The sequence below is a fragment of the Acanthaster planci genome, linkage group LG06, assembly GCF_054643075.1.
Source record: "Acanthaster planci isolate LZ-2023a linkage group LG06, COTS_SCS, whole genome shotgun sequence".
NCBI lineage: Eukaryota > Metazoa > Echinodermata > Asteroidea > Valvatida > Acanthasteridae > Acanthaster > Acanthaster planci.
The window spans coordinates 5,747,862-5,773,227 of NC_141782.1; the positions used below are offsets into that span (position 1 = coordinate 5,747,862).

At 41.4% G+C, this 25,366-nt stretch overlaps 1 protein-coding gene across 8 annotated transcripts in view; it reads right to left on the reverse strand.

Annotated features, from left to right (window-relative positions):
* The window catches only part of LOC110987750 (uncharacterized), a 523,067-nt gene that overhangs the window by 109,559 nt on the left and 388,142 nt on the right, over positions 1–25,366 (reverse strand). For all 8 annotated transcript variants that reach the window (XR_015425693.1, XM_087138265.1, XM_087138261.1 and 5 more), the window contains one exon: positions 21,264–21,416. Coding sequence is in view for 7 of the 8 variants with exons in the window: in XM_087138265.1 (XP_086994391.1) it covers positions 21,264–21,416 (153 nt within the window). In the remaining variant the exon portion in view is untranslated. The remainder of the gene's footprint in view (positions 1–21,263; positions 21,417–25,366) is intronic.

The window sequence follows — 25,366 nt, forward strand, 5'->3', positions numbered from 1 at the left end:
CATGGCTTTCGCTCCAGCGTCTTGCCGCGTCAACTATAGCTACTTATGTATCGGCGGTGGGCTATTTTCATAAGCTTCAAGGTTGGCCCAACACATGGGATTTTCTGGTGGCGAAATTATCGACAGGTTGTCACCGGGAAAAACCGGGTGGCGATGAACGATGGTTCTTATCGGTATTGACCTATATCATTAACACACTCCCGCAGGTGTGTCACACAAGCTATGAAGCTGCGCTTTTTCGGGTTGCCATGTTATGCGCATTCATTGGGTTTATGCACATAAGCGAGTTTGCTGCAGTTGCCAAGTCTCACATCCAACAATCACTCCTCCATGTGTCTGGCGTACATATTCAGGATGCAGACGATGACAATGCAGCAATGTTTATTTCCTATCAGCACACAAAAGCTAATCAAACTGGCCCTCCTCAAATCATTTGCTTGGTGTGCTCAGTTCATGAAAGTGTCTGCCTGGTCTGTGCACTGACAAACTTCTCATGGATTCCCCACACGTCGCTTGGCACTTTCTTCTGCCACTTCGGGGGTGAGTCACTGACACAGTATCAATTTAATGTCACTTTGCAACAAATTTTTTTTTGGGGGGGGGGCTCGCAGACACCCACTTTCGTTCCCACTCCTTCAGCATCGGAGTGGTCTTAACCGCATTCGCGTTGGATTTCCCCTGGAACAGATCAAGACAATGGGCTGCTGGCATTCAGAGGCCACTCAGCGTTATATTCGCCCGCTGGTATCGAATCATTTTCTCAACGTGTAATCAGACAGAGACAATTGCTTGTCTTGAATTCATAGCATATGGAACTGTCCATTTCTTGGATTATATAATCAAGAATAAATAAAGATAAATAACAATATACAAATATATAAACTACTGAAAGTAATACTAATATTTAACAGCAACAACGGCACCGGAACATTCCTTGTTCCTCTCCCCTTTGTTCACAGGGGATACTTGGGGATTCCATCGTAATATGAGCAGAGACCACACTCTGGACTAGGCAAGACGTCCGCTGGAATGGCCTGGGTGGAGCAAAATATGGTGATGCAACAAAATTAGTGGCAGAACTCGCAGCAAGATGGCCTCGTCTGGCCATGCTAATCGTCCACTTAGGCACTAACGAGTTGGTCGAGACCAATTTCTTCTGTTTCCGACAAAGGCTAGCACTTTTTTCATGCGAGAGAGTCTTGACACTTACCCAGAGGCACAGTTTGTTTTGTCAGATATTTTACAGCACACCTGTTACTTTGGGTCTACTAATCCATCAAAAATGGAAAGGAGGCACCACACGATCAATAGGTAGGCATGTTCACTGGGTCATCGACTGGGAGTGTCAGTGCTACACCACCCTCAGTTCCGATGGCCGGAGTTCACATTGTATTGTTATGATGGCATCCACTTACCTGACATGGGCAACAAATATTTTAGAGCCAACTTAAAGGACTAAATAATTACTGCCTTTGACAAATAGAATCATTTACCGGGATGTGGGCCTAATGGGTGGCATTGTTAACGTGTTTGTTTGCTCAGGTGGTATAAGAAAGGATGGCTCGGGTGTCCGGGCAGTAGTCCCAGTGGGGCGTGCATTGCGCGTCTGGCAGGAACTACCGGGAAGCAACACGCAGTTTCCGAAGTAAACAAATAAAAAATGTATGCAACTTATCTCACAGTGATTATAATGTAAAGTTAGTTGTTAGTAATGTTTCATTTTTGTTTTTCTAAAACACTACACCAAGCACCCTCTTGTTCTGGTGGGGCTTATTCCAACCGCATGTTCAAGCGGTGGAAAAAACAGCGTGCTTTATGTAAGATTTTCTTAATTTCTAAATGCTAAATAGAATCACATGACAATTAATTTTAGGACAAGCACCTACTGGTTCTGGTGGGGTTTGTCTGCATTGCAAGTGTGCCAAGGAATCCCAACCTGTTATGCCAAGTTTTTCTGTTAACAACCTTGCCTTTTTCTGCCAGTGCGGCAAGTATCTCTTTGGCAAAGTGTGCCTGAGTTTCTGCCAAGTGTGGCAAGTGTGCCAGAAAAATCTTCCAGAATTTTTGCCAAGGGTGGCAACAGAAAGTGGCTTTGAAATCGGCAAAAACAAATAAACCTGCCACTCGAAATCTTTGCCAAAAACCAAAACATGGTGTCACTGTGTGGTTTGTGCACATATAGTCGGAGAATAAGTATGTTTTACAGCACACATATTGAACTGTAAATGCAAGCTTTACTAGGCATGTCTAGGAGAACACTTCCTGTGCTCTTGTTGACAGCTACGCATGTAAAATCTGATACAAATCTAGACCTCAGAATTGTCATGAGTAAAAGAATAAAAGTAATTAAGCATAGTGCTCAAAAGTAAATTTTGAAATTCAAAGTTTACTTTCTACATATTCATTTTTTTAAAAATTGTTATCCATATGTGCAATATATGATGAAATGATTCTAACCAATAATAATAATAATGAGAATTTATAACACGCCAAATCTGTCGCAAGTGAAACTTTTACAAAACAAAAACAATTTGACAATTACTGAAAAGGTCCTAACAAATATAGATACATGTACATGAAAAAAACATTTACCCAGGTCTGAAGTGTAATAGTACTACATCTGCTAATTTATGTTTTAGCCAGCTTAGCTGCATGATAAGCTTGTCAAATGATTATATTTTCACACAACACCAATGATGAATCACACCATATTTCAAACAGCTTTTAAGCACCTAATTTCTGGAAACAGAACATACCGTACACTATGCAGATATGTTAATTTGAAACCAGCAATGGCTCAGCTGATGATTGCAAGCAGTCAATAATTAACCAGATACATGTAAACTTTAAGTGAAATCTATTTGTTCACTATTTGTCATAATTTGTCACAAAAATACTTGGAAGCATCACATAAACTCTGGTGATGCTGAGCCAATAAAAGAAGGGGTGAGGTATCATTTGTACCTGCATCAGCAGGAGATACAGGAACAAATACTCGGCCTGGAGGAGAGGAGAATAACAGAACCCTCTGATAGTCCCTGGGCAGCAATTGTTGTCCTTGTGGACAAGGATGGTATGAAATACTTTTGCACTGACCACAGGAAGTGTAATTCAGAAAAATTTGAGGCAGTGAGATGGGTACCATGGTTCTATACCCTTGATTTAGCGTCTGGACACTAGCAAGTTGTTCTGGATGAAGACACCAGCAACAAATGAACATTTGTAGCAAGAATCCAACTGCACAGGTGGACATGCAAGCCTTTCAAGGTGTGCAATGCCCAGCCCTTTTGAACAGCTTATAGAAAATGTCAAGAAAAAGGATGACATCATAGTGTTTGGTCAATTCCGTGACTTTTCCAGGTCCAGAAATTGAAAAAAAAATTCCATGACTTTTTAGGCCGCAGGACCCTTACAAAAATGTCCCATGCAGATCCCATGGGCTGCCCATGGGACCCCATGTGTACACCATGGGACTGGCAAAAAAAATAATGTTGGTTGAAGTGATCACCATGGGACATTTTGTGGACACCATGGGAACACCATGAGGCTTTTATGATCAGCATGGGAACACCGTGAAGTTTTATAATCAGCATGGAAACACCATGGGGTTTTTATAATCAGCATGGGAACACCATGGGGTTTTTATGATCAGCATGGAAACACCATGGGGTTTTTATAATCAGCATGGGAACACCATGGGGTTTTTATGATCAGCATGGAAACACCATGGGGCTTTTATGATCAGCATGGGAACACCATGGGTTTTTTTGATCTGCATGGGAACACCAAGGGGTTTTTATGATCAGCATGGGAACACCATGGGGGTTTTATCATCAGCATGGGAACACCATGGGGTTTTTATCATCAGCATGGGAACACCATGGGGTTTTTATCATCAGCATGGGAACACCATGGGGTTTTATCATCAGCATGGGAACACTGTAGGGTTTTATACCCTACATGGGAATACAATGTGATTTGTATGCGGACACCATGGAAACGCCACACAAACACTCTTCAAATTTTTGCAATCATCAAGAGAACACTGGGATTTGTATTGATATGGCATCTACACAAGTACACTTAGAGGCTTTATTGTATTGTAAACCACATTAGTTGCTGCCATTAAAATGCAGCATTGGCATGAACTACAGTGCAGAGTTTGCAATGGAATGTTGATTTGATGACTGTAACTTTGCCTGTCACCATGAGATGCACAGGACACTCACCAAGGGAGGCATGGGTAAATCATCATGGGACGCAAGGAACAATTGACATGGAACAATCACCATGGGATGCATATGCGTAAGTGTCGTTGCTATGTCTTATTCTCGCGGAGACGGACGACTTCAACAAAGCTGTTAAAAAAACAACCAATTTTACCAACATCTGAATAACAGCCACATTCCCAGAAGGTATTTTGAGAAAAGACCATGCAGATGCCGTTCTTGGAGAGATGAGGATCTGTTTAAAGTTGAGGTAAAGTGTAAAATAGTCATTTAATTAGTATTAATTATCATTTCAGTTTAGAAAATCAAACATCTGTGCGATCACTATGCCATTTCTATGCAGCTATGTTGCATGGAAAATGTCATGACGTGACATAAGGCTAGTATGTTTTCTGCAAAGACGAATGAGGTAGGCCTAGTTTAGGTATTTATGAGAGAATCAGTTCTGGTTGCTGCTGCTGCTTTACTCCAGGGGTCATGGTCATTAATATTTTTAAAGACATTTGAACTCCTGACTTTAATTGCCATCAGATCACAAATGCAGAGTCAAAGCCTGGGGTCTAGCATTATTATTATCTAGCATTAAAGACAAACTATGATGTCAGGATCATCGTAGTGGCTGATTGACATTCCAAAATTAGAAAACTGAAGAAAACCATGGCCTTGAAAATCTGAGCTTGGCTCAAAGACTGGTTGAGTTCCGTTCCTCCTCACGCTCGATGGCTGGTTCTTGAATTCCGATGTAACCTTGGTCACAGCACACTGCAGTGAGGGTTCACATCTAGGTTGCGGAGGTGGTCCCGCAGATGTACCAGAGTCGATGAGCAAGCTAGCAAGGGCAGATTCTTATAATCAAGGAGAGACGAACTGATATTACGTCGAACTGTATGTCAGATATTTTAATTTGAGAGCAGACGTACATGTAGTGATAACACTTGCGAATTTTGACTTAAAGATCTACTATTACCTGTACATGCCTTGAACCTTTCAGGTTATTTAATCAACCTTGTTTTCTCTGGAGCTTATACTGACATTTGTTTAGAAGTTTTCTTGCGAATACTTATTTTCCTGGGAGGAACTTTGATTGATAATTCTTTTATTTCGAGGTGCTTTTCAGTGTTGCAGTGGCCGTGAAGTGAGCTCTGTGTGACACGGACAATACGGTCCCCGATTGACAGAGGGTCCCCGATTGACAACTGTGTACAAAACATATGGGTGGTCTTCTAAAAAAGTACAAACAAAAGAGGAACAATAGGGGGTCCCCAGTTGCAGGCAAATACACACGTGTGGGTGGATACATCCATGTACCACCATCATATTAAAATGGTTCCTTCATCAACAGATGACAGAAGAATTTGTACCAGCACAGTACACGAAGGAAGTCTTTTGACACGCTGGTATGGTCGATGGAAATGCATTTCATACCAAGACTATTCTACAGAAAGACTTAATCAAAACACCATGATTATCTAAAAAAAAAAAAGACTGCAACCAATAGGACCTGAAATATACAATTATATGTATACATGTCCCTGGCATGTTTTATTCAAAATTACTGCAGAAATTGTGAACACAGGTTTCGGAGCATTATACAAAGTGTTCAGCGGTTACAAGATCCTGATATTTTGAGTGTATTTGCATGTCTTCTTTAGTATCTAGGGCCAAAAAAAATTGTTACCGTTAGTTATATAACATACAATAGTGTGATGCCCTAAACCACAAATGCAGTTGTTCTCTTTTCCTTTATACATAGTAAGGACTATGGACAAGTTTCACTGTTCAATATTTTGAGTGTAGTATGAGAGTTAATAGTACGCTGTTGTGCACTCGCAAATAAAGTTGTTAAAAGTAAGCAAATCCCCGATCGGGCAATCTGTGTATCAAACCCCCTTACAAGAAAACTGAAGTGCGCCCTCACGTGATGAGATCCCATGTTTGTGTTACATGTTCCTGGCTGATTCCCTGCGTTTGACCATAGTGTCGAGAGGGACGGAAGTACGCTGTGAATTAAATGAAGCATTCGCATTTGAAACAACTATTCATGAAATCATTCTTTGCCCATTATTCTTTAAAGTAGGAGAAGGAAACATAATGTGTTTTTTTTCGGAGATCTGAAACTTTGCAGATATCTGGAAAGGGATCTGAGACAGAGGAAAATTTACCGCATGGAATGATGACGTCATCAGTTGACAAGTCACGTGACATTAAAGGTGCATTAAAGCCCTATTTCTCCAAAAGGACATGGCCCAGCGTGTTGAAACTTACCAGATATCTTGAAAAGGATGTGTGATGGACGAAAATTGTCCTCATGGGATGATGACGTTATCAGTAGACAAGTCCTGTGACATTAAAGGTGTATCCTTTAAAGTCTTGTATCTCCAAAAGTAAACATGTCCCAGCGGGACAAAATTTTGCAGATATGCAATCACGACGATGGAATTTCAATGAAAAGTGAAAAAAAAGCCCTATGTTCTGTTGCAAACAGACACAGAACCTCTCGTTTCTTTTTCTTCTGACCCAAATACCATTTGTTTTGTGCATGTTTTTTCTGCCCACGACTTGGGTCCCTTAGCAACTTCGGATCTTCATCAAACTTATGTCAGTGAACAACCCTTATGCAAAGATGGTCCTGGAACTGGAAGTAGGCTTATTGTTTAAAACTGGTAAAAGGCGTTAAGTTTTTTTCAACGGAATTAGTTTTCCAGTGTTAGTGTTGGGTTGAAACCCTGCTTATATCTTGGAGAGGAAGTGCTTTTGGCAAATATTATTATTGAGCTCACTTAGTGATGACATCATGAACAATCACTTTTTGCATAACGGACATAATTGGCATTATCAAAATGTCAAATGTTATTAAATTTGCCTGGATTCTACTTTTTGGTTGATTAAAAAAGGGGCATGACACCTTATGATCTTCGTGGGAACGTATTAAGCCCTGCACCCTAAACAGTAAAGTTAATGAAGTCAATGACAACATCAGACCCTTAACCATTTGCTGCCGGGTGCTTTTTTTAACCATTACATGCGCTGCCGGGCGTTTTTTTTCATATTTTCGTTTTTCAAAAATCTTAAAAAATTCATATCTTTTTTTCTGAACGCCTAAACCCCATAAAATGGGTGTCCCGTGGCAAGTCTAGCCCTCACAAGCAACCTCTATTGACCCTTCGGTTTTGCGGCCACGCCGCCAGCTCTGTGTAGAGCCCCCATTGTGTGCGTTACATAAGGGCTCGTTTGTTCCGGGCCTTGGCCCAGTGCGTTGCTATGCTGCCGTGTTGCTATGTGGAGCGATTGACGGTCAAGACCTCAACGTGTAATATGCGGTGAGTGAATGGGAAGCTGTGCACGTGCACTGGGCTTGAGTGAATGGGAAGCTGTGCACGTGCACTGGGCTTGGTCAACTGTTCAGTGAGTGCGGGCAATGACGGACAAATGAATTCATGCTGTAACAAAAGGGGTCTAAAAGTGTGTCTTTTTCGTGGCGCTGCTGCGTGTAACTTTCGCTATTTTTTGAAGCTATTGGGGTTATTTTCTGTTATATATTTTCCCATCTACCAAACTTATATCCCCCCCAAACCACTCTCATATTTTATCTCCCAACTTGTTCATTTTCCCTCCCATAGTGTAAGATATTTCCCTTCCCAAACTTTATTTCCCAAACAATTTCAAGTAAAATTTAGAAACCAATAAAATAAAGCACACATAGAAATACACACACAGACAAATATTTGGAGAGAACTTCTTTTTCTCTTATTTTCTTCTTGTCATTTCTCTTGTGTTTTCTTTTCTCATTGAAGTAGTCGAACTCATAAAAGTAGTAAAATAAATTTCCACTCTTTCTAATCAAATAAAAATCAAACACCGGTGCAAGGAATAAAAAGTACTTTCCAGAAACTTTGTCTTTTTTTGTCATTCTTTTCAAAGGTTGAAAACATGACCTAGTAAAACCATTACAAGGAAATGTGCCACTTTTTCAAGAGATGAAAATACTACATCCTCAAAGCAGTACGTTCCAGAAACCTTGTCTTTTTTGTCATTTTTTTTCAAAGGCTGAAAATATGACCACCTAGTAAAACCATTACAAGAAAATGTGCCACTTTTTCAAGAGATGAAAATACTACATCCTCAAAGCAGTACTTCCCAGAAACTTTGTCTTTTTTGTCATTTTTTTCAAAGGCTGAAAATATGTCCACCTAGTAAAACCATTACAAGGAAATGTGCCACTTTTTCCAGAGATGAAAATACTACATCCTCAAAGCAGTACGTTCCAGAAACTTTGTCTTTTTTGTCATTTTTTTCAAAGGTTGAAACTATGACCACCTAGTAAAACCACCAGAAATGACATATTGTTTTACACTAGATAAGTGGGGCATCAAGTCAAAACACACATGAAAAACACAAAATATAATGTCAATGAAAATGTCCATGAAAATAATTGTTCAAAGTGTCAATTAGTGGACAGTATGGTACTCCTTGAAGCAGGGGGCGACGCAAAGGGGCTGGTGGCACGTGTCGCACTCGAAGTGTGTCTTCTTTCGCAGACCACGGGAAGCACAGAGGACACACCGCCGGTAGCAGAAGTCACCATAGCTGGTCCTCTCAAAGTCCATGGGGAAGTGTCGGCCAACAAAGCGGGAGTTGGTGAATGGTGGAGTATCATGCTGAGGGCGGTACTCGGGCAAGGGCTCGTCGAACAGCAGCTCACGGACAAGACTCAAGCGGTAGTCGAGGAAGGAGAGGCAGTGACCAACGGCCAGGTACACGGCGTAGCTGTTCACCAGCATCAAGTCAAGCAGGTAGAAGAAGAGCTTCTTGTACCACTTGAGGGACTTACTAGTTGCTCGATGGTTTGCCGCTAGTTGGTTGCTCTTGTCAACGCCCCCCATCAGGGCGTTGTACTCGATGACACAGGTCGGTTTCTGCTTTTCCTGCCCTGTCCTGTCTTGCTTGCCGGTGCCACGGATGTCTGCCGTATGCATGGTGGAGAGCATACGGATGTTGCGCTTGTCTCGCCACACCATGGCCAGGAGAGAACCGCTGACACCCAGGTCGGCCGACCGGGACACTGTTTCGCCCTGCTTCAGCTTGACGGACTGCAGGTCTTTCGGCATCCCTTTTCTGTTCCCCATGACGGTGCTGACGACGTTGAACTTCTGGTTGTGAAGTCGTCGAAACAAATCGGGACTGCTGAAGGCCCGGTCGAGGGCAAGGTTGTAGCCCTTACCACTTAGGTCGTTCACCAGGTCCATCACCACTTGTGTAGTTGCTGGGAGGTCTCCTTTACTTTGGCCGGTGTAGATTTTGAAGTTGTAGCAGTACCCGGCGGCACTCCCGGTGCTCTGGCACAACTTGTACATCTTGATGCCGAAGCAGGCCCTCTTTCTGGGGTTGTAGGTAGCGAAGAGGAGATGCCCATAAAACTTCAGCAGGAAGTCGTCGACGGAAATGTTCCGTTGAGGAACGTAGACAGTGGCAAACTTCTGAGTAAGATGGTCGACGACTGGGCGCACTTTGAAGAGGCGGTCGGTGCAGTCATCTGGCATGGCGGTGTTATCGTTGAAGTGCAGGGACTGCAGGATGGCAAGGAAGCGATCTCGGGGCATGACGGACGGGAATAGGCTCATCTTCAGTAGTGGGTCAGTGGACCAGAAGCTATGAAGGGTGGGGTGCTTCGCAATGCCCGTCATTATGCAAAGGCCCAGAAAGGCCTTCAGTTCTCTAGTGTTCAGATCAGTCCATGATCGCATGTGCGCCGATGTCGTAGCGGGCCTCTGCATGGCATACCGGTTTCTCTCTTGCACTATCTTGTTGTAGAGAACGTCGTCAAAAAACAGTTCAAAGGCTTCACTGCAGGTCGAGCTGCGATGCAGGCGGGGATCGACAGCACCACCATTACCGGTGAAGCCGTACTTCAGCGGTGTACTGTCTTCATCTGTCCACCGGAACGGTGCGGCACTGCTGCTGGTAGACGCGGCGGTCTTTGTACGGGACTGTCTCTTGTGCTTGGCATATACCGCCAAGGGTACATCACTGTCAATTTCTGTACTTGACTGTACTTAAGCAGGTGACGGCGGTGATGAAAAAGACAAAGAAACTTCGTCTGAACTCAGATAAAACTCGCTTTCGCTGGAAGAACTGGACTCCGGATATAACTTCAGCCATGTTGTCTGTACTCTAAATAACACGATACCCAATATGAACACACGTGAACACTGCACGGCGTTTTTATTCTCAAGCAGCGAGGGCCGTGCCCTGTCAGTTAACGTGGCAACGGCTAGCAGTGCCCGGGCCGGGTCATTCATGGGGCGCAGGTGCATAATGAGCCCGCACAGCCCGCGCTTTGTCTTCGGTGCAGTGCGGCGATAAGCCCCTGCAAGGGCCCAGCAGCGCGAACAAATGCGCTCTGCAAAACAATACACGGATTACCTCCGCTAATTGCAGCGCTCTGCGCTGAAAGAATACAGGAATTGATTGGCAGTGCCCAGCAGCTCTCAGGCGCTCGTACTTTTATTCAAGGCTTTGATAAGTTCGGTCACCCCGGCTATAAAATAAGTTCGGTCACCCCGGCTATAAAAGAAGTTCGGTCACCCCGGCTATAAAAAAAGTCACAATTCACCGGCCAATGATGGCCTAAACTTTTTAACTGACAGCCCCAAACTTTTTAAGAAACGCCCAGCAACTGTCTTTTTTTTATAGTAAAGTTCCGATTTTGGAGTCTCCGCCCCAAATATAAGGCCTATGGCTCCGGTACCAGAGCCCCCGGCTGGAAGTGGTTAACTTGCAGATCCCACATGGTGTCTTTTGCCAAAGAATGTCACAGTACTTTTGAGGTGTATATCATACAGTACAACTTCTAATCACAGTTATCGAAAGTGAAATTAATTTTTGCACCAAAATGATCAGGATAGTGCAACAGATGTCATCTATAGTGGTCCTGCAATCTTTTTTCTTAAATTTTGTACACAGAAAATGTGAAATGTCCAATTAATTATTGCTATGTCAGATATTATCAAAGATTTTTTTGTAGAGTGACAATGCATATTTATGATTATACAAATATGGCTGGGTTTGCAGACCGATGTCAACTGAGAATACACTCTTTGAGGCCCTGTATCTCCTGAAGTACATGCCCGATTGGGTTCAAATCTTGCAGATATCTTGAATAGAGAGTGCTTTAGAGGAAAGTTGACCTTATGTGATGATGACCCCATGAGGAGACAAGTCACGTGACATTAAAGGTGCACTCTTTATAGCCCCATATAACCCGAAGTACATGTCCTTGCAGATATCTTGAAAAGGGAGTGCTTTAGAGGATGTTTGATCTGATGTGATTATGACGTCATCAGGAGACAAGTCACGTGACATTAAAGGTGCACTGTTTAAAGCCCAATATCTCCTGAAGTTCTATCAGGTTGAAACTTTGCAGATAACTTAAAAGACTTGATGACTTGATGTGTGATGCCTTAGTTGTTCAAATGTAAAAAGTATGCAAAAAAGCCCTCTGTTCTGTTAGCAAACAGACAGATAAGCTCTTTTTTCAAGATGTATTTTTGCGTTGGGGAGATGTTAATTATATATAACAGGTTTGCCCTTAGCCAACGTATATTAATAAGCACTGTATGCTCAGTGCTTGTCCGAAAGCTTGCGAAAAAAACCTCACAAGCTTACTCGGGTGGGACTCGAACCCACGACCTCCTGCTTACTAGTGAAGATGTCTTAACCACTCGACCACCGAGCTTGCCGGGGTCGGCTGGCCGGTCCGAGTCAAATGAAGCAGCGGGTACCGCGAACTATTTTCAAGATGTATTTTTGCGTTGGGGAGATGTTAATTATATATGACAAGTTTGCCCTAATATACGTTGGGTAAGGGCAAACCTGTTATATATAGATAAGCTCTAGATTCTTCTTCTTTCTCTTCTGACCAAAAGCCCATTTGTTTTGTGCATGTTTCTTCTGCCATTGACTTGGGTCCTATTGCAATTTCAGATCTTCATCAAACTTATATCATTTAACAACATTAGTTCAAAGATGTGCATAGAACAATGACGTCATGATGATGTCATCAAGTGATTTTTTATTGAATTTTTAATATTTATTTCAGCCCATTGACTTTGTACACATTTTCAAGGCTTCGTTTTGGTAACTTGACTACGTTTGATCCTTATCAAAGTTACACCAAACACAGACCTTAAGGCAAAGACACTAGTCAAATAATTACATTGTTATGACGTCACCAAGTTATTTATTGTAGATTTTTACATATTTATTTTAGCCCATTGACTTTGTACATGTTTTCCAGGCAATTTTGGTTACTTGGTGATCTTCATTCGTCATCAAAGTTACAGCCGGCAAAGCATAATTTATGATGTCATGATGACGTCATCACCTTATTTTATTTTGATTTTTGAATATTTTATTTCTCCCCCATACATTTTGTACACGTTTTTCTAATTAACACAAGTTAAGGGTAGTCCTTTACTTCGACTCAAGATTACTTTAAAAACGAAAGAGATATCGGGTACTTTACAGCCTGTTATTTGATTTGAAATATGCCTAAGAGTCCGAATATGAAGTAATATTTCATAGAAATTGTTCAGTTTAAGCGCAAATAACTTGACATGACAGTGTTTCTGCAAATGTGTTCATAGCCCATTGACTTTGTAATTTTGGTAATTTAAAGATGTTTGATTGTTGCCAAAGTGATAGCCAACAAAGACCCCAATGAAAGATTTATTGCAAAGGGATGATGTCATGATGATGTCATCACCTTATTTTATATTGATTTTTGAATATTTAATTTTTCCCAATAGGTTTCGTAAAAATTTTCAACAGCCAGACTTCGGCTCCCTGGTCAATCCAATTGATTTGATATTTGCATTCCCTCGTAGTCCACAACTAAGAGAGGGTACCAGAACAAAATTGTCATAATACCATCATCAAGGGTCACGTGACATGAGGTTAGGGCTGCAGTTTTTCTCCATACATTTTGTATATGTTTTTGTTCTTACACACGTTTATTGATTTTGATGAGTGAGTAGTCATTAACTTCAACTGAAGATTACTATGAGAAACAAAGAGAAATCGTATTTGTTTGGGTCTTCGTTTGATTTGAAATATACCCAAGAGTCAGAATATCAAGTAATATTTTATAAAAATGTTTCAGTTTAAATGCAAATCACATGACTTGAATTTAAAGGTGCAGTTTTTCTGCACTGGGATTTTTCGTAATTTTGCGATGTTTGATTGTTATCAAAGTGATAACCAACACAGACCCTGTCACAACATTTTTTGTAATTGAATAGGTCATTCAATTAAATGATGTCATCATCAGATTTATTATTGAATTTCAATATCTAAAGCCATTGACCTTGTACAAATTTTCAAGCCACCATTTTGAAGCATTCGCGATCTTTGATAGTTATCAAAGTGATTAACAACAAAGACCCAGAAACAAGAATCATTTCAAATAAATGACGTCATGATGACGTCATCATATTATTTAGTACCGGTATTGAGTTTTCAATATTTATTTAATCCTGTTCACTTTGAACACATTGTCAAGCCACAATTTGGGTAACTTCAAGATGTTTGATCACCATCAAAGTTACAGCCAACCAAGACTTTGATAACAATTTTCGGCTTAATTGATGATGTCATCATGAGGTCATCAACTGGTTTGTTTTTATTGATTTTTTAATATTTCATTTTCCCCCATAGGTTTTGTACACTTTTTTCAACAGCCAGATTTCGACACTTTTCTCTACCTGTCTGGATGGATGTTAGGTCAAGATTCTTTGCATAACAGTTTGAGAGGGTTTAACACATGACTTATTACTGAATTTTGAATATTTAATTTTTCTCCATAGGTTTTGTACACGTTTTTCTAAAGTCAAAGACTGGTGCTTTCATACATCTGAGTGACTTTGTATTGGGAGCATAGATACTCCAACAATCCATGGGGCTGTCAAAATAAAATTGTCATGGTGTTCCAATCAGGAGTCAAGTGACATGAGATTAAAGCTGCAGGTTTCTCCATAGGTTGTGTACATGTTTTTCTACTTAAAACTAATGACTGAGTAGTCCTCATCTTCAGCTTAAGATTACTATGAGAAGGAAAGAGAAATCAGGCTAAATTTTCCCTTTCGTTCGATTACAAATATACAAAAGAGTTAAAATATCAAGTAATATTTCATAATTTTTGTTCAGTTTGACCGCAAATCACATGACACACACTTAAAGAAGCATTTTTGTCTGCATGTGTTTTTAGCCCATTGACTGTGTACATGTTTACAAAACATCACTGTGGTAACTTTAACATCTGTAATCATTTTCAGTTACAGCCAACAAAGACGCTGATACAAGAATTATTCCAGATTGATGACGTCATGATGGCGTTACCTTGTGTTTTTGTTTTATTAATCTTTTTTTATATTTTATTTGTCCCCATTAAACAATGTGAAATCTGTAACAGCTCTGTGGTTGTTGCTGTAACAACCACTGCGTCTAGTTTGTTATTGAACTCCTCCACTCGGCTATTGAACTGTTCAAGGAAAAATAGGTAGTACTGGCAGAGAGACTAATACTTCAGGATTAATATCTTCTTTTGATAAACAATGCACAGTTTCACCATAGATTGAGTACAGCTCCGTGGGATTCATGACAGGTGAGCACAAATCATGAGTGCCCATATCAAATATCAGCACTCAGGGTTCAGCCCCCCTCATCAGCCTTAAATATCTCTCTGGGTTGGCCTGGGTTCTCCTGAAAGTAAGCCCCCCTTCTCCCACACATGTGATGGGAACGGTACTCCTTTCTAATTTTACATTCACAAACAAACCATCTTCGTTCTTCAGGCCTTTGACATAACAATGCCCAAACAATACAAAAAGCATTAAGGAACAATTACATAAACAACAGAGTGCACCAATACACTTTGCCCTTCAATTACATGTAAATCTATTAATCTAAAGTTAAACATTAACCGGCGGTGGATTGAGGCACTGTGGTGCTATCCAGCTGGGGCCACTAGAAGGAAGCTGGATACCCCAAGACCTTCCCACACAGTCAGCCGACATAGCCTTCAGCTAGCCACGGGGTGCCCAGACCCACCACTCACTTCTTCCAGCCTACAGCTGACCTTAGTAGGTGAAAGGCCATGTGTGCTTCTATTGGACCTCCGAATAGGCTCTACATTCCTACAAGGCTCCCTACCTTCTTTTAGCCATCTGGTACAGGGACTGAACCCGGAGTCTGCTCTGGAGAATCAGTGACTGGCTGAATAAAATCTCAGTCGGAGTCATCCGACTCACTATGCATACTAGCATCCACAAATTCTGGAGGACAAACCTGTAACAATTTCCTGTGGACCGTCTTTTGATCCACTCCCAACAGGAGTCTGATATGGTAAACATCACCATGCTCATTGACGCCAACTATGTAGGAATTGCTTTCATATGCATTTGCCAACTTGAGCAGCCCTCGGAACGGACATTTCTTCCGCAATACTTGTGTACCAATGCAAATTGGTTCAGCGTTTGCTTTGGAATCATCAGTAGCTTTATTGCGACTGCTGGTATTTGCTACCCTATCACAGACTAGTTCCTGTGACCTGCCAATTAACTGTGCCTGTTCTTTCACAAAGTCTTGTCTCTAATCACTGTCTGTTTTCCCAAGCATCTGATCTATTGGTATTAGTCGATCCCTCCCAAACATGAGGGTATATGGTGTCTCTCCCATCGCGCAATGTAGCGTAGTGTTGCAAACAAACACCAAGTGAGCTAACATATCAGGCCATTTATGACTGTCCCATTTGCTTCGAAATTTGATTAACCTAAACAACGTTCTGTTAAAACGCTCCACTTGTGCATTCCCTTCCGCATAGTAGGGGGTCATCCTAGATTTTGTTACGCCATACAGCACGCAGAGTTCCCTAATAACCCCCCCTCAAAATTTCTTCCCTGATCACCGGGTGAACCAATTTTGCACAAGGACCCTTGCAACAGTGATAGCAAGCTGACCTTTACAGGGCACAGCCTGCACAAATCTTGTGTATACATCTGTGATATCCAAAACATCTTCATAGCCACCTTTCCCCCGTCAACTTTCACAAAATCAATTGCGACTACCTCCAGTGGTCTAACCACAAGCAAGTGACGCATGGGTAGTTTGGGTGTAGGTTCTGCAGCCTTAGCGGTAATACACTGCCTACACTGGCCAATATAGCGGCATACCATGGTGGCCATGTTGGGCCAATACACTTGCCTCCTGAGGAGTCGACAAGTTCTGGTAACACCCTGGTGTCCTTATCCATCATGACAACTCTGCATCACCTGAGGAACGAGGCAATAACATCTGAAATAACTCTCCATGCAATGGATCATTAACCTGATGGCAGAGGACTCCATTCTGCTCCACAAAATGTGGCCACTGCACAACCATGCTTTCAGTTCCAGTGTCTTGACACTTACGTCGGTGACTGGTTCTCCTGGGTGCCACTCAGCATCCCAGCGCTTCCAGACAACTCCCAATTCCGGGTGCTCCTTTTGCGAGGCTTTTAGCTGGTAAAAAAAAAACATGACAGAAACACACTGGGCTGATCCGGCCCAACTGTGTGCTTCCTGGGAATGGACTCAAAGGCAGTACTCTGTGTCCGCCCGAATTGGGATCGCACTTGAGAGTGCCAGAGACTGGAAGACCTGTTTGACATCAATGAATGAACACTGACAGTGACCAGGATACCTACTAAGGGCATCAGCACACTTGTTCCTCACCCCTGACCTAAACTTCACTTCAAAATTAAAGGAAGAAAGCTGAGCTACCCATCTCATCTCGCATGCCCCGAGTTTGGCTGTCTCTAAGTGTGCAAGGGGGTTATGATCTGTGTACATTGTGAACAGTAACCAAATGAGGTAAAATTTATTGACAACTGCCCACTTTAATGCAAGAAGCTCTAAAATGAACTGTAATCAGGATAATTATGTTCAACGCCCCTAAGCCCCCTGCTGGTGTTAGCCACTGGATGCCGCCTCATTTACTCATCTTCTTGCGTGAGGCAAGTCCCTAATCCCTTAAGAGAGGCATCTATTTCCAGTACAAATGGCTTGCTGAAATCAGGGTAACTCAACACTGGAGCTCCTGTTAGTGTTGCTTCAACCTATTAAATGCACCTTCAGCTTCTGTCATCCACTCAAAACTCTTTTGACTAACCACATGCTTACTTTTGCCTACTGAAGGTAGCAACTCGCGGCAGAGGAAAAGCATCACGCACTGTTTTAGCATTCAGCTTCCTGGAGTCTTTGCACATTCAGATGGTCCCATTCCATTTCTTCAATAGTACTATGGGGTTAGCATATGGACTTCTGCTCTTCTGGATGATATCTTGTTCCAAGAACTTTTGAAGAAGCTCTTTCACTTCACCAACATACTGCGGAGGTATTCTACAATAAGGTGGCTTACTGGGATGTCATCTGCGGTTTGAATCTTGTGTGGAACTTAATCTCTTGTACCTAAATCAAGTGGTCCCTTAGAAAAGACATTGTCATACCTTTGAACCAACTGCACCACTCGATCAAGATCATCACCACTCAAATCACATGACTACAAACTCAACCCTGGTGGCAACTGATACAAGCCTCCATCAGCAAATATATGCATTGTAGACTTCTTGTTTCATATACCCCTAACACCGAATCTGACTCCTGAGAAACTTGCTCATCCGGTACACTGTCATAGTAGTCCCTATCTGACGGGGCAAGTATCCTATTTACAGAAACCTTTAACTCACTACCCTCCATACCACATTCCAGGTGTAGGGTGGGGAAAACTTAACTGAGGGAAGCCACCTGAGTGTGAAGTGGAATGGAAACATTTGTGCTCCCATATTAGCAACAAGAACATTTACCCAGTTTCGTTGCACAATCTCACATGAATCATAAATCCTTAAACCACTACTCAGACCGGGGTCACCTGACAGTGACGTCACTTCACTGTCAAGAACCTCACTATGCTTCCCCTGTAGTAGCACAGTTTTCCCCTCCTACATGTCTGGAGGAGCGCGAACATTACATGCCATGGAATGTACCTCCCTCGGGGGAATAAATATCATACAACGTCCCATATGAACAAAAACCGATCCTTCTGGATTGGTGAAACCCGAGCTGGTTTCTTTTTAGTCGGGTTGTTTCAATGTAGTGTTGGATTCCATGCTTCAACAACCTTATGTGAGGGATCTACTGCCATATCTTTTATCTGATGCAAAACATTAGAACCCGAGAGAATGGGGCCACGCCCATTTCCCAAACTGCTCCCAGTAGTGTCTTTCACGACATGGAAATGTGCCTCAATGTGCAGTGTATACATGAAGCTATGCATGGAAGTCGTTTCCCAACACATCTATAAAAATTAATCAAAGTACATGTAACCACGCCAAACGATTTCATGCTACATAAAACTACATCAATTGTTGAGCCTTTTTCAAATTTCCAGATACCTGACTTGACAAGGGTATTCTTATAAATGCACTCAGCAACTTAAAACAATCTACAACTTCTACATTTCTTCTTTTGATTACAACTGGATTATTCGACCATTATTTGTACAAAGTCAATTATCATTTCTTTAGTTTTATCAACCTTCAAGATAAAGATGGTTTGATTCAGAGCATTTTAAAAGTGACAGTACTTGATGTCAGTAACAATATTAAGCCATTGGTCACATAATCATTCAAGGAAATTATCAGTTTCTTTTTTGACTCTGGAACAATAATTAGATTCTTGAAAGACACTGGTAGTTTGGCTATGATAAACCACCAGTTAAAGATGTCGGCAAGAACATCAGCAAGTAAAAGGCGTGGCATGATCTGGTCTGGTCCAGCAGCTTTCCGCACATTCAGACCTGGTAAGACTTGCACAACATATCCCAGCTCTATTGTGAATGGCGGCTCCTGCTTTCAAATGTCAGCTGCCGCTACGCTCAGTGACCGAAACTCAAAACTATTACTGTCAAAGCGAATGTAGAATTTGATCTGGCGATAGGGCAGTGTAACATCAGCAGTGTCCATTATTTGCGCATTTTGCTTGCAATTTGTGATATTCCGAACACCCACCCAGAGATCCTGAATGATGTTACAGTGGTTCTCTAAAAGCTGATGATATGTACGTTTAGCATCACTGATTCTCTTTTCCAGGACGTACTTTGCCCTTTTATAGGCACCAGGTCCACAGATTTCTTTTTGTACACAATATCCTTTGCTCTAACCTTATCACAAATACGCTGTTATCGAACCATGACTTTGAATTGGGGTACTGAGTAATAATCTTTGTTGGCAGACAGTTCTTGACATACCCACTCACCATATCAGAGTATTCATTGAGATAAACAGCACTGACCTTGAAAACATCCCAAGTAGTGACCATAGAACAACCGTGTAGCTTATTACCAGCATTCAACTCAGACCAAAGGTGAATTGTTGAAGTCACCAGCTTGGAACACTTAAGTTCTTGTGTTATTAATTGAAGATTAGCCCGATTAATATCACCTTCAACATTTCCATAGTCTATGCATCTAGTAGGTAGATTAATAGTGAGAAATTATAGTACTGAGATTCTTAATAGCTGTAGCTGTGTGAGCTTGTGCACAATAGTCATGATCACACAGCTAAATTCACGGGCCAAGTAATATGGCTGACATCTAATAGTAATTTGCTCAAGATCAGCTGGTAAGCTAGAAGACGAGATGAATTGTTAATCAGGAAACAAATACTACTGCCTTGGCTCTTTCCTGCAATGTCTGGTGATCAATCCTGCCTGTAAATACTAAAACCAAAAGGTTTCATTGCTGAACTAGGGTAAGACTTGCCTAATAAGGTTTTACTAAAAATAAATCCACTATGTTTGAGTTAAGTACATCCATCTAATTGTAGAGATGCAGCATATTTGAAACAATCAACTTAGGAACTGAAGAACGAAGACCACATTGCCTGGATTTAACAAACAGTTGACCTCGCTTACCTCTCTTCCAACGTTGGCATAATTCTGTATGTAATTGTAATCTGCTGGGCACAGTGCTTGGTCTCGTAACAATCTTTACATTCCTTTCACCCGCACAGCATACACTTTTAGAACACTTAGATTTCAGGGGCCATGCTTGTGGAACGGTCTTGACAAGGCTTCGAAAACACAGTTGTCTTTGTGTTGATTCAAGGCCTCTTTCAAACTATTTTTAGTTTCCCAATACACGGCTTAATTTCTTTCTTTCCTAATGTATTTCTGCCTTTTTATCACACTGGTTTTTTTTGCTTCTTTTAATTTCATGTTATCTTTCCCCACAATTCCTCACTGTCATTGTAAATGTAAGTACCGAATTTATTATCGTATAGTATTATTATATTATTATATCATCATCAAACTCATAATCCTGTGTAATGTCATAATCAAGCATTGGTCTGATGAACCCGGGAAGACATATGCAATTTGTGTGTGCATACAAGGGGTATGGTCTCATCTTCACTTAAAAGAGCACAGTATATTTTTGAGTTATCAGAAGTGTAACAATAAGTATTACTCACAAGAAATGAAATTCTTTAAATGTGAAAAACAATTTAATTCACCTGATACGAGGGGTATGGTCTCATCTTCACTGAAAAGAACACCCGCAGACATTAAACAAAGAATATCCACAAAATGTTTTTAATGACAGTACACAGGAAAAGTGGGATAGAATGAAATGCTAACAATTTGGTGGGAAACTTCATACTTCAATTTTAATGAAATTGTTAAGATGTACAATGCACTGGTATGTTGAATCTATGCAAGGTTTCAGTACAATCTGTCAACTGAAAGCTAAGGTCTGAAGGGGGCATAACTCATCCTACTCACTGGTTGTGAAGTGGTTTAAAATAGAAGCAAACGTATGTGAAAATATCTTCCTCAACTCTAGCAAAGTATATATTATGCTTTGAATGACCATGTAAACATAGTATAGTGGTTAAGTTAGAACTCTGCAGAAATATAAAACATTTTGAGTATTGTAATATCTCACCTTTGGTAATGAAGTCAGTCTGAAGCCCATGGAGACCCCTTGGGCTGACCCACTGTTGATGAAATTTCCAACAGCGAGAACATGTTCAAGGATTGACACAAACTTCTCACTTGTGCAAAGCAGTTTGCTGGCATCATGAACCTTGTCAATTGTCTAGGCAAATAAGAGAAAGAGTACTGAATTTAGATTACAGATATTGCAGATAAGTCAGGATCAAGCAGACACTAGCTGACACTTGAAGAATGTACATGTATTTTGGTATCCAGTTACATTACATCGCATCAAAGAATGTTGCAGCAGCATGTATTCATAAATTGTAAAAGTTGTTAATTGTCTCTATTTCTACATTAGGTCAAATAAAAAAAAAAAAGAAATGAAAAAGCAATCACTATCCCTAACAAATGAAGTTTTGAGGACAGGAATCAACAGGATTTTCTTGTCGAGGCCAGAAGTACTATGTTGAATTGTTTAAAACAATTTTTAAAGTTTATTTAAGTAACAAATACGATGTTTAGTGTAGTTAATGCCACCCAAAGAACTGAATGTGCAAAAAAAGACATGAAGTAAAATAATGCAAATGTATGTTTTCAAGATGTACTTTGTGTCGGGGATATATTAATTTTTAATGACAGGTTTTGCCGTTATATTGACATATATTAATTAATGCGGCATTCTTAGTACTTATCCGAGAGTTTGTGAACAAATCACATGCTGTCTCAGGTGGGACTCAAACCCATGACCTCCTGCTTACTAGTGCAGGTGTCTTAACCACTGGACCACTGAGCTTGCCTGGGTCAGCTTGCTGGTCTAAGTCACAAAGGGTAAAACCAGTGATCAAAAATTAACATCTCCCCAAAGTACATCTTGGAAAATGATTTTGCAGTACCTTACCTGCTGCTACATCTGACGAGAATACAGTGTTAATTAATGTATGTCAGTGTAAGGGCAAAACCCATAGCCAAATGTGTCTTCAAATCCACTTCACTCCTTTGCTTTACAACATTAACTTTGTGTTCAATTGGGAATGGAATGGACAAGCATTAACATCAAAGAGAACACAGACCAAACACACACAAAAAAGGAGGTACTGGCCTAACAGGAAAAGGCAATCCCATATTGTGGGACTCATATCCTCCTGAATGTAATTCAGAACAGTCTGGAAAGAGAACATGGGGTGATGAAATTCTCATTTGAGGACCTTCCACCTTGAAGTCAACTAAGGTGGAGCAGACGAGTTAAAAGTAAGATACTATGCCTACCCAGTTTATTTACCACAACTCACTTCATTTCATTTATTTGTTTTGTGGAGTAAACAACAAAGAAAATGCAGAAAAAGAGGTGACTGTTTTCGGTAGTGGAAAGTGAACTCAAAGTAGACACATTAAACAGAAAGCTTTGTCAACAAGCTTTCCTGAAAATCCATGTGTAGATATCTCTGGTTATCCACATGTCTGTCTCTATCCCTCAAGCAGATTGGAGGCCATGCACAATTTTGGATGTTTTAAATTCCAAAATTCCAAAGATAGTTTCCATTCTAGTGAGAGAGCTTTTTCCTTCTATTGAGACAACACTCGCCTCTGTTTACCTACATTGGCATATCAGTGCACACGCACAAGGAAATTTGTTAAAAATGTTGCTCAAGCCACACCCTCCATGCTCACTGCATGTCCACCAAGGGCTGTGAAACACAAAATCTTGTGCTCGTTTTTTTGGGCTTTCTTCTCCCTTTTAAAAATGTAAATGGGGGGGGGCTACAGAGTGAGTGTTTTCTTGATAGAATGGAAAAACACCTTGGATAATTGAAATTCCTTTACAGAAAACAACTCACCTCTGTTTACCTACATTTGTAGAGTAGCACCATTACCTAATTATGAGGGAGAAAAGGGACATGCAGGATTCATACTTGGGAGCTGCCTATCTAGTTGTGAGAAGCTTTGCGAGTTTTGTGGGCTGCTGATCTTTCCAACTCATAAGTCCTTCAGTTGGAACCACATCTAGTAGAGGAAGCATGATGTGAAAGTGGTTGGGTTCTTCCAGCAGGCCACTTTCATAATATCAGGTAATCAAAATCCAAGCAGGTGGGTCCGAGAGGTTGAAATATTGCGTGTCTTGCCGGCTTTAGACGTCAATCCTCGATTATCAAAAGGTCTTGTTATTGCCTGCAAAACCTATACAGCGATTATGGTCACAGAGACCAGACATTGTGGCTGGACGGTTGTGATACACTACTGCTTGATATCATTTTGTAATAGCTGAGTGCAAGCAATGTAGTACTTGATGGCTTGCAAGGGGCACCACTGTTTATCCTCTACTACAGAATGAAAATTTGGTGGCAACCAATAAAGATCTGTTTTTTATTGTCAGCTGATGCGAAGATGAATTCCCTGCCAATTCAAAGAAAGCCTTGGATAAGGATGCAAGAACAGTACCTAGATCCCAAGAATGGATGAACTAGAAACATGAAGCTCTAGAAACATGCCTTGCAGCAAATGTGATATTGATGAGTTTGAAGAGAGTGAAACCATTGTGGAACCCTGATGGATAACACCAATGGCTGATCTATAACCCTTGATAGTGGAGATTTGAAGACGGTGTTGAAAAGGTGGAGAAAATGCTCAGTAGCAGTTATAGATGCATAATGGGATTGATAGCTCTTTTCTCACACCACTTGGTGAAGTGGCAAAGTTGACTATCACAAGTTTGTCTAGTGGACCCCTATCTACTCATGGCTGCCAAGGCTGTAGCTTCTTCTGAAAGGCAGCTGCTCTGATGGAGATTTTGATAGCATCCAGGCACAGAAACATTGGGTCTGCATGTACAATTTGAGACCTGGGTTGAGTCAGAAGGTCCCAGTGGTTTGAGAGAATGATTGGTGGATGAACAGGCAGGTTCAGAAGACAAGGGAACCAAGGCTGTCATGGCCAGAACAAGGCAATGCGGATGACTCTGAACAATTCTGCCTCTATTTAGTGAACAGCTGATGTAGCACAGAGATCGGTGGGAAGACACACATGTAGGCATTATTTCCCGACCAGTTGAAGCTGAGTGTATCCACCTTGCAAGCCAGGGAGAGCATGTCGCAAGCAAAAAGGTTGGAAGCTGATGGTTCAAACGAGACACAATGGCGGTCATCGGAACAAAGTGGAAGACAGGCCCTGTGTCTAGGGAGATCAAATACATCATCAGCCCTTGCAAAATGTTGAGAATTCCTATGATGCAGTGTGTAATGACAGGAACAGCCCATGGGAAACAAAACTCTGGATCGTAGCCGAACTGAGAGGGATCATTTGAAAAATAGGACCAAGCATTAGGATGAGAACGAGGTCGAAAACGATGCATCCCACTGGAAAAAAAGTGGCTGAGAATGCAACCAAGAGGCTGATGTACCGTGGCTGAAATGTGATGATGATGTTGATGGTGGTGGTGATGTTGCCCCTGGCCTCTGTGACTGGACAGGGTTGGTCTGACTGCAGGCTGAGCTCACGGCATCAAGCACCAGAGCCTGCTGTCCCATATACACCTAGACGTCGGACTCCGCAGCTTTTGCGTGCTTTCACAGGCTACTCAAGGTAGGCATGATTTCCCAAGGAGCAGTGCTGGGTGTGAATGGTTGACGGCCCCTCCCTCGTGAATGTCCAACCGATAAACCTGGCAAGGTAGTCTCGGTCATTGCGGTGGAAATATCACACTTGGAATACTGATCAGGCTTAGAGAGACAGGGTGATTTACAAAATGCATGGCTTGAACTTAAGGGCCTGTGTCTTGTTTAGGTGTCATCTGCAATTATTGAGCACAGCAAAATTTGGATACAGAGCTTTAGAACACACATGATGCACACTGTATGTGTCACTGAAAAAAATTAGGGCAGGTAGTTGTGTTACACAGCCCTTTTGGGGGGACATGCAGTGAGCACATATGCATGCTGATATGCAAATGTAAGTAAACAGAGGTGAGTTGTTTTCTGTAATGGAATTTCAATTTTGTTTTCCAAAAGGTTGGTGGGTCAAGGTAAATAATTGGAAACCACAATTCAATTTTCAGTAAAACCTTGAAAAAGAAATCAATCATTTGATTTGCATGAACTATGTGCCATGCCAGTGTTC